Source organism: Acartia tonsa, chromosome 8, assembly GCF_053477335.1.
Source record: "Acartia tonsa isolate MP-2025a chromosome 8, ASM5347733v1, whole genome shotgun sequence".
In the NCBI taxonomy this organism is placed as follows: Eukaryota; Metazoa; Arthropoda; class Copepoda; order Calanoida; family Acartiidae; genus Acartia; species Acartia tonsa.
The window spans coordinates 41023713-41034443 of NC_137267.1; the positions used below are offsets into that span (position 1 = coordinate 41023713).

Genomic DNA, 10731 nt, shown 5'->3' on the forward strand with positions numbered 1-10731 from the left:
AAAAACTGAAATACTCGGCGAGGGTGAGGTAATAATGAGGAGCATTTTAAGGATTATTAAATTTAAAGGTTTATTTTGAGAAAAAGATATATATAGATATACAGGGTGTTTTTTTTATAGGACAAAAGTATTGCTTAATTTAACTTACTTTTCATTGACAATGAAGAATATCTCATTTTCTTCATTGGTGTTGGGAGTTTTATACCAGAAAAAATATTTCTATTAAAAAACACCCTGTATATACTATGATAATTCATATATGTAGTATTTTTTAATAAAACTTTCAATAAAGATACTAAACTTTAGAAATATGAATTTTACTTATATCCTATCCCTTTCATTCCAAAATTTACTTTATACAGTATGCAGCCAGAAACCATTACCATAAAAGGTACTTGAAAAACCATTAGTAATAAAACAATTTATTATTCAAATTTATATACAGTTCAAAAGCTGTTACAGTCAAAGGGTAGCCATTCAATAATAAACATAATAATTGATATCACTAATTATAAGAATGAAACCTTTAAGAGCAATCATCTTAATTGTATCAACAATCATGTTCTTGTATCAACTTTACACAGCTATACTTCTCCTTATAGAACTCCCTACAATTGATTCCAGTAGTGAGTTGGATATTGTTGATATTGATCTACCACTCATTACAATCTGTACCATTGACCAGTATGAAAGGAATAAGAAGTCATTTCAAGAGCTTGGGTTTGGTAACCAAGCTAGAAGCATCAGAGGTGAACTAAAGGATGATGAAACTACCAAAACATGGGGAAACATTAACAAGTCTTATGATGAGGTACTAAATGATCTGTTTGATGAAGAAGTAGACAAAACAATTAAGATACTATATGGAGATGAATCTAATTTCGTTGGAAACTATTCTAGAGTATTCATCCCAGCTTATGGATATTGCTCTGAAATCACTGAATATAATCCTAAAAAAGAAATCTTGATCAAAGTCCCTGGAAAGGCCCAAAAAACTGTAGCAGGTTTTAGGGTGTTCATAACAGACAGGAATTTCAGAAGTTACTTTTCACCGGATTATTCTTCTCATAGGGGAGAAATGGCTTTTGCTAAAATGAACAGCCATAGTATTTATGATATAGATGTATCCATCAGAACAAACTGTGAGATCAAACAAACCATGGAATTTAAAGAAGCCTTTAAAGCATGTGTTGAAGATGAACTACAAAAGCAGCTTACTGGAACTATTGGATGTACAGTCCCCTGGATGTCAGATAAATATCAATGCAACAATACCTACCCAGCAAACTTTACTGATGCCCTTCCTGGCTTCTATTACAACTTTACAGAGCCACCTTATTGGTTGAAAGCTTTACAGCTAGAGTCAGACTGCAAAAAGTATTGTTCAGCCACCACATCTACTCTCACAGCTAGAAGCACTGTAGGTAAAGTAGTTTAATTCATAAAACTTGTTACTAACCTTTCTGCACAACAATCAAAATCACCTTCCTTATCACACAAGTATCTTGGATGAATTTTTTTTATAATATTCTTTTCGCAGATACTTAAGCAAGAATAAATTTGATAGGGGACTTTACACAAACATAAAAGCAATAAAACAATAAGTCTCTGTTAAATATAGTTGAATAAACAATAAATATTAAGCTTGACTAATGTTTAATGAGAAAAATTAAATTAAAAATTATTAGGTTAAATATTCGCCAGTTAAATCAATGTTGAAAAAATATATTTTATGAATAGAAATTTAATCACATAATTTCTTTTAACCTGTTATAAAAAATAAAATCTTATATGCTTTGTTTAATTAAAGATCACACAGTTACAACAATGGTGTTATCATTCAAACAAAAGGTATGATTTGGTGATTAAGACAAAATTTCAATTTCTTATGTATTCAATATTTACCATATTCATTTTATATTATTCTGAAGGCAATTGTTACCAATGAAGTATACAACTATGGTTGGTTCAAGTTCATCATTGATGCTGGTAGTTCTCTAGGTTAGTAATCTTTAGATCAGATGTAGTTCCTGCCAAACTTTACAGGAATAAATGCCTATACAACTTATTTTGTGTGTTAAGCTTTCCTGTGCATAATTGGATCTTGGCATTTTAAGGTTATGTAATATGTATAGACCTTTTTATGCATGCTCCTTTTATGAAAGACTGACAAAACATATACGTTGAGCTGTTTGGAGGATCTTGCAGAATATCAATTCCAGGAACATTGTACTGTGAATTGCATCAGATCCAAATACTTTTCTAGAAGCTTCATCTTTCATATGGGAAGGGGCGAGGGTGGGAGGGTGGATTCATTCTTACCTTCAGTCTTTGTTCTGAATTTACAATAAATTTAAATCAAAAGTAAAAACAAATGTAGAATAAAAGATTTTTAAGGGTTACAAAAATAATTTATTTTTGTCAATGGTTCTTGGACAAAAATAATAAAAGTCAGAGGTTAAAGTCAACTTGTGTTAGAACTTAAATTTGCTGTGGCTTTGTGGTTTGTTAGAATTGAATTAAATGAACAATATTTTTAGGACTCTGGTTGGGACTGTCAATCCTAGATATTAGTGATGGAGTAGTTGGAGTTTTTAATCTACCAAAGAAAATAAAGAAATGAAAATTTATTTAGTAATACCTCTCACAAGCAAAATTTCAGTAAGCCAAAAGAAAGTAACTCTGGTTCATAAAAATGATTCTGTTTTACCCAACTAACAACCTAATTCAGAAACTTTGTTGTCATTCTTTATTTAACTTTAAAAATACTAATTTTTTTCTTTGGAAAGGTATATCTATATCAAAGTTATTATCTTGCACAATTTTAATGATATCATGCACTAAAGAAATAAAAAAATTTTAGAATTGTTTTATTATTATTAAGTTTAGAAAAGTAAATGAAAAGTCAAAATACAGGAGTGGCAGCTTTCAAAACTCCTATCAAATGTTTGACAATACTATTTTAATTTGGAACCTTTGTCCTTTAAAGGAAGAACAATAAAAGTACTTTATATAATGATTATGTGAGGGAAATAGGAATGCTGAAAATACTATAGGTGTAGAAAGTTTGTCTCTTAAAAAATTGTTAAAAAAAATGAAAAATCTGATTTTGTTGCACAAAAGAATACAAGAATTAGACTACTAAGAAAAAATGCTCAAATGTAAAATAAAAGCACAAGTGCACAAATCATAAAAGAAGTTTACTTTTTAAAATATTGAATCATAAAATGAACAAAACTAGCTTCTTTAATATGATATCCTGAAATTTAAGAAATAATGGTACAAGAAAAATATACACTATATCTATATATACAAAGTAATACATGTATTTTTAAAAAATTACTATTATATGCGATTTAAACTTTAAGTAAACATATTAACCTAAATTGCTGTAGTTCTATGTAGCAAATATTTAAAATATTTTAAAACTTTACAATAAATCTATTGCAAACCTGTAGAAATAACCCCAATATCAACCCAATTACACCAAGCATAACCAAAAACTATAAACCTGTATTTCAGGGATAAATATTGCATAACAGCATAATCCATAGTTAAGATCTTCATAAGCTTAGTCATTGGGACGAGGAGAGAGTTCCCCCCTCCCCCCTTTAAGGTTGAGGTTTGGAAAGGAATTGTGTTAAGTGCAATTTTTGAACAAATTTATAATTCAGGAAAATTCCAGCTTTGTTCATAGCAGAAATGCAATTCATTATTCAAGTTTAAACAAAGGTTGACCAATTGAAATAATGGAAGATTTCCTTTGGTAGTTTTAATGATTAAACAAATTTGTGTTTAGTCAAAGGACAACCATCACATAACCAACTATAATTTTAAATCATACAAAATTTAACTTGAGAATGAAATCCCTTAGAGTTCTAATAATGATAATTTCAACATTGATGTTCTTGTATCAACTTCACACTGCAGTACTTCTACTTTTTGATCCTCCTGTAATTGAGATAAGAAGTAAAATAGATATTGCTGCTATTGATCTACCACTTATTACTATCTGCACTACTGATCAGCCTGTAAGGAATAAACTGGCTCTCAACAATTCTGGATATCATGAAAAATTGAGATTAATCCAGGGGGATTTTGGTAGTAAAAAGATATCGTGGACACATAAAGATAAGACATTTGATGAAATTTTAAATCAAGTTTATGATGCTGATATTTACAATAAGATCAAAATTGAATACACTGTTGGTCCAATTGATAGGGTTACAACAAATGATACTGTTTTTATACCTGCTTATGGTCTTTGCTTGGAAATTCATGAGTATAATCCAAATCAAGACATCAAAATAGGATTGGAATATAAGGCTGCCAAGAATGAAAAAGTTGAAGGCTTTAGGGTGTTCATTACAGACAGAAATTTCAGAAGCCATTTTTCACCAGATTACCAGTCTCACAGAGGAGATATTTTACAGGTAATACAACCACAGCATGCTACATATGACATAGATCTATCAGTGAAGACAACTTGTGAGCTAAGTCAAACTATGGAAATGAAAGATAGCTTCAAAACATGTGTTGATGATGAACTACAAAAGCAAGTCACTGGAAATGTTGGATGCACTCCACCCTGGATGACAATGAAAAATCAGTGCACTGAAACATACCCTAAAAATTATTTTAAAGCAATACCTGACTTTGAGTATACCTTCATTGATTCCCAGTATTGGTTTAAATCTTTGAAAATAGAATCAGACTGTAGGAAGTATTGTGTGTCTACCACATCTACTGTAACAACTAGAAGTAAAATTGATTCAGGAATGCATAATAAAATTTATTAGTAATTTGTTTCTGGTTTGCTAAATCTTTTAACATGTTTAAGATTTATCATATCAAAATTTGTTGACCAGAAATTTTTTTTTATGTATTTGTACAGATTATGAAGGAGCTAAAGTGATGCTTACTTTCAACCAAAAGGTAGGTATTCAGAGAACTTTTTTATAAAAAAATGTAATATAATATCATTATTACTAGCGGCTTCGCCCCTAGCCGCTAGGGGCTTCGCCTGAACTATCTTGTTTTTGGTTTGGTGTGTTATAATCTGCGTAATATTTATTTAATACCTATATGTGCGACAACTTTTGTTACAGAAAAACGTTAATTTTTAACAATTACGAAATGGCTTCAAAAATTTTTTAGCAGAGTAGAGCCCAATTGGTTTCGTGGTTATTGAGATCTTAAGCTTCAGATGGACAGACAGACATCATTCTACTTTGTATTTTCTATTTTTAAAACTGTAACTAGGTACAACTGTTATGATACCCATGACTGTGGCTCAACATGTAGCGCACTCAATCATCGTCTGGGAGGTGATAGGTTTGAATCTTAGCTTAACACCGTGTCATGACTAAGGATGTTAAAATTGTTCCTACTGCTACTATGACAGGTGTGCAAAATTAAGACTTCCTAGACAAAGGTTGTGCAATCATAGGGTAGGTTGTCTGATGGGCAAATGGATGCTTTACACCGCAAGCGGAGTATGTATCAAGGTGCATGGAGAGGTCTAAAACATGAAGTAACACCAAGCCCCCTAGAGTCTTAACTTAACCATAACTGATTTCTTGTCAATTCTAAAGGTACCCTTGACATCTGAGGTGTTCAACTACAATCTTTTCAAATTTCTGATAGATGTTGGAAGCTCCCTAGGTTTGTATTTCAAATAAATTTTTCCATCTATTAGAGTAAATGTTAAGAGTGTCATTTTAGTCAATGCTATTGAAATAGCTTTCTTAGTTATTCCTTTTTTGGTGGCAACAGAATAAATACACTGTTTTTTTACTTTTTATCTCATTGTACACAAGAGCTGGATCCCATTTAAAATGTTTTGCAAACTTTTTAATTTTCCAGGAGGGAGATGATAAAAATAAATCAAGATATTTTTTTCAGGGCTTTGGCTAGGATTGTCTGTATTGAGCATTACTGATGGTGTAATTGGAGTCTTTAATCTTCTGAGAATGATAAAGAAATAAAAATCAACATGATGTAGCAATTAAATTTGATCTGATATATTATTTTTTTAACTAATCATTTTTTCACTTTTCTTCAGCTTTTAAAATAATTCACAAAATGTAATATAAAATTATGATAACAGATTTTATCCTCTCTGCCTTTCACCATTATTTTTTTTTGTAAATTGGCAAATTTATGTGTACTGCATCATATTATGTTCATTATACAGACTACAAACAATCAATCAATTACCACAAATAAAATTTGATTATATTGATTTTTAAACCTGTTTTTAGATAGTAAGCTTATTCAACTCTTCAATTTTGAACAACTGCTTGAAAAAAATCATGAATCTTTTTATTAAGTTATGCAGTAATATAACTCATTGTTTGGGTTAGGCCGTATATCCGAAGTGGCAGGATATCCAGCATTAGAAATCAGCCAAATATCAGGTATCCACTATTCGGCCCAATCCTAATCATTGTATATTCAAAAATTTCACAAACATTGTGTTATAATATTTTCAAAACTTTTCTACTACTTAAAATCAATGATAAATATTATAGATTTTTCATAAAATAAATATATAGTTCATTCTTCCATAAACTTAATTTAAATCAATCTATTTAATGTCTAAATTCAATTTAATTTAATTTATATCTATGATTTTGCCTTTTAATATTTGAATAATGCTTTAATGTAATTATGTTTACTTTTTGGAAATATATTAAATGTTCACTCATAAAGACATTTTTTCTATGGCAATAAACGTACTAGTGTGGAAATGTTATAAGTCTTTTAAAAATTAATGTTACAAGATTAAATTAAATAAATATTTGTACATTACCTTTAGTTAAAATGAATAAGATTTAAATATTTTTTCCTGAATTTTGAGATTTTTTTAAACAGAAACTTGTATCAAAATAATTTAAATTTTAAATTCACAACTTATTATACCTTTCAATTATTTCAATCTGGAAGAATTGAAGGAAAAACAAATCAATTATTAGACCAATCTAAAAAAAAAAAAAATCTCTTAGTCATTTGAATAAGGTAGAGCCATCAAGCAAAATAATATAAATCTAAAACAATATTTGGGGAGCAGTCAAAATGTTTATTAAAATATTTTGTCCCCAAAATCTCGAAAAATCAGCTGAAATTACCAAATATTTTTTAATTAACTCAGTTGTTGGTTTCAGCTGCCTTAGTCCCCCAGTATGGTTTTACCTTAACCCTATCTACTGCTGCTATGTTTGGTAGGTGAAACTAATAATAAGAGAAGGAGGAATCCAGTAGCCTGTATACAGACGCAATTCATTACCATGCACAGGTCTTCTAAACAAAGGTTGTGTAATAAAAGGGAATTAATCAAGAAAGAATTCTGCCCAAACAAGGTTTGTTCCATATACGTAGTACATTTGTCGCACTGGCATGTTTGTCCCCCTAGTCATTTGTCTGTGTACCATAAAATCTATTGAAAAATTATGACATGTTTACTTTTACAATATTAATCAAACTTGAAATTATAAATCAATGATTTAATTATAAAGATATTCATATAGAGCCAAAAAATTGCAATACATCTTAAATAAATATATTCATTTAATTTTTTGTATGTGAAAATTTTAGATTTTAACAATTAGTTCAATTGCTGTTTCTAAATAACAAAGAGAACAATAAGACACAAATTATGATTTTTATGTACTAATTTCACTTTAAATACTTTATCAAAAAACCTTTTGATTACCTCAATAATTTTTATTTAAATATCTGTGGAAATCTGCCTATGATATGGTGTGATAAATAACTATTCCTACATTCCACCTTTTCTGGTGTTACCTAGATTTTGAAAAAGAGTTTTTCATTAGAAATTTTTATGTACATACCGACCACAAAGCCTATTGTCAAAAGTCAAATATCTATAAAAATTCAGTCAGTTAATGGACTTCTTTTAATAAACTTTTAATATTCTCATTACATATGTCACTTTCCTTTTTCTAACATAGGACAAGCTTTGCTACAGTCAAAGCACATATTTGTAAATATAATTCTTTAATTATGAAACTTTATATCAACTCTTTTTACCTTGTTTCAGAAAATACGTATTTTAATAATGATTTCAAAAGCTATCTTTGATAATAAAAATTTAAGACAAATCTTACAGATAATTTCCTTCATTGTTCTCATTTACCAAACAGCAACAGCTCTTTCAAAGGAATTATTTTAATTCTTAAAACCAAGCTTTTATAAATTCACAGATATATGTATGTAGTATAATGATTAGTTTGATATCAAAAATGATTTTATTGTAATTTTATTTACAAAAAAAATATTATTTATCTTTATTATCTTCAAGTTATTAGAATTCAAAAAAGATTATATAATTTAGTTACATCACCCTCCAACAGTAGTTTTCAAGTCAGAATACAAACTTGAAAATATTGAGAAGCCTAGGTAGTTTTCTTCATCTCTAACAATGATACTAAAATAGATCAATAGTAATTTATACTTTTCCTTTAAGTTTGTTTTTGTGTAATGCTCACAATGGATTCAACTTTAAAAATGCAAGAAAAATTGGCTATACATGGCATGAAGATTATATCAGGTAAAATATTTAAGAATAGATTATAGTCAAAATAAAATTAATGTATGTGTTGTTTTATAATTTAGAGGAACTGTAAATAATAACAGTACTGTTCTATGCTGGACAGGAAATACAAGTGAATCTTGGCAACAAATTCAAACAAAGTTATACTCAATGGAAAATATTTCATTTGAGCTCTGGGAGCAAACATCTGAAACAGTAAGGTATCACACATTTCTACCTTTTGGAGCTTGTGCTGAAATAAAGAATTATTCAAGTCCAATCTACATTGGATCTGCCCAACCTCTTCAAGTCTACTTTACAGATCCCTACCATCAGAGCTACTATAGAGTTGAAAAGAATGCAATGCCAGATGACCCTGTTAGACTTCAGGCTAGAAATGATGGAGTCAATGATGATTTTAGATACAAAATCAATTTAGTTCTTGTAAAGAAGGTAGAGAGCCAGACTTACTGCAGAAACTATGAGATTCCTTCAGACTATGCGGATTGTGTTCATCTTTCAATGAAAAAAAAGTTCATAACTTTGCTAGGTAAGATTCCTATTATAAAAGTTTAATTTATTAACTATAACTTTTATTAAAAAGGATGTGTTCCCCCATGGATTTATTTAAACACTGAGGATAATGATAATGTTGTCTGTAAAGGTAATACAGTTTTCTCATATTTATTTGAAACTGATTAATATCCGGTGGATTATCACCGGTTCCAATCCATACAAAAAAAAAATATGTCTAACATTGTATTATAAACAGTTTTCAATGAATATAAAAATGTACAATTATAAGATTTAAACCAATTTTTTTAGCCCATGCCTTCAGCATCTTGGGGCTATAAAACTGGTTTTTATATTATAATTGTACATTTCATATCCACAGAAAGCTAAAAAACTGGTTTTTACATTATAATTGTACATTTCATATCCACAGAAAGCTGTTATAATACAATGTTAGACACAGTTTTTTTTGTATGGATGAGAACCAATTTTTTTTATTTTGGTAAATAAAATGTGTGTTCTTAAATAGATAAAAAAAAATGTATGTTAATCAAATAAATTTATCATAAAATATATTTTAGATACAATTATTTTTAACTCTGAGAAAGAAAAACAGGATGCTTTGATACTTTACATTCGATGACTGAACAAATAATGTTCAGTGATAAGGTATAGAAATCAATTTGGCTAAATAATATTTTATCTGGTATGAAAATCTGAAAATGTCAAGTTTAGGTTGATTTTGAATCAGAATCTTGTCCACCCCCTTGTGAACAACTAAAGATAAGGTAATTGATTTAAAACAAATAATTAGATATTACACAATTTAGATAATCTTTGATTTTCTAGGACAGTTATGATGAAGCATGATACTGGAGATTATGAGGTAAACTGGGTTAACTTTGTTATTTCAGACACTGTTGAGGTAAGATTATAAAATGTTTTATCCCTATTCTAGATCCAAGTTGGATGCAATATTTTAATTTGATATTTTTTATTTAATGCTGAAATCTCAATGAAAAAAATATTTTTTCTTCTGTTTATATTAGTCCATCATCTATACTACATTGGTAAATAAAAAATTTCCAGCCATGAAATAAATTCTCTTAAAATATGGAATAGTTTCTTATACAACCTATAATTATCATATATTGGAAAAAGTAGATAAAATTTTTCTCAAACACTCCGTATCGTATTATAAACAGCTTTCCGCGGATATAGAATGTACAATTATGAGATTAAAACTAGTTTTTTTAGCCCCGAGGTGATGAAGTCACCGGCTAAAATAACTAGTTTTAATCTTATGATTGTACATTTCTATATTCGTAGAAAGCTGGATATAATATGATGCTAGACATAGTTTTTTCGTATGGATGAGAACCGGTTCCTATCCACCGGATTTGAATGAATACGAGAAATTATATTGTTATCTTGTTAGGTATTAGAGGATCACAACAACTATGACACATTCAACTTTGTAGTGGAGGTCGGAAGTGCTCTTGGCTTATGGGTTGGCTTCTCTGCACTTCAAGTTTATGACTTTTTGGTTCAAATGTTAATCAATATTGAAACTAAAATTGTTAATATGTTGTAAATTGTTTTTGATTATTACTTTGTATAAATTATTATATTCTTGGTATTGAAAATAGAAGTAATAACAAATG

The 10731-nt window shown here is 29.0% G+C and overlaps 1 protein-coding gene across 1 annotated transcript; it reads left to right on the forward strand.

Moving 5' to 3' along the window:
* Nucleotides 1-458: 458 nt before the first annotated feature.
* On the forward strand, nt 459-2871 carry LOC145325577 (uncharacterized). Its single transcript, XM_080168546.1, has 4 exons — nt 459-1424; nt 1811-1851; nt 1932-2001; nt 2541-2871. The coding sequence occupies exons 1-4, from the start codon at nt 518-520 to the stop codon at nt 2621-2623; spliced, it is 1101 nt and encodes a 366-aa protein (XP_080024672.1). The 5' UTR covers nt 459-517; the 3' UTR covers nt 2624-2871.
* The last annotated feature ends 7860 nt before the right edge of the window (nt 2872-10731 follow it).

What these genes read in the sequence shown, in the direction of transcription:
- LOC145325577 (XM_080168546.1), top strand. Translation starts at nt 518, where the DNA reads ATGAAACCTTTAAGAGCAATCATCTTAATTGTATCAACAATCATGTTC. An exon ending in CACAGCTAGAAGCACTGTAG is followed by an intron (nt 1,425 to 1,810) that starts GTAAAGTAGTTT and finishes GTTTAATTAAAG; the next exon opens with ATCACACAGTTACAACAATG. An exon ending in TGTTATCATTCAAACAAAAG is followed by an intron (nt 1,852 to 1,931) that starts GTATGATTTGGT and finishes ATTATTCTGAAG; the next exon opens with GCAATTGTTACCAATGAAGT.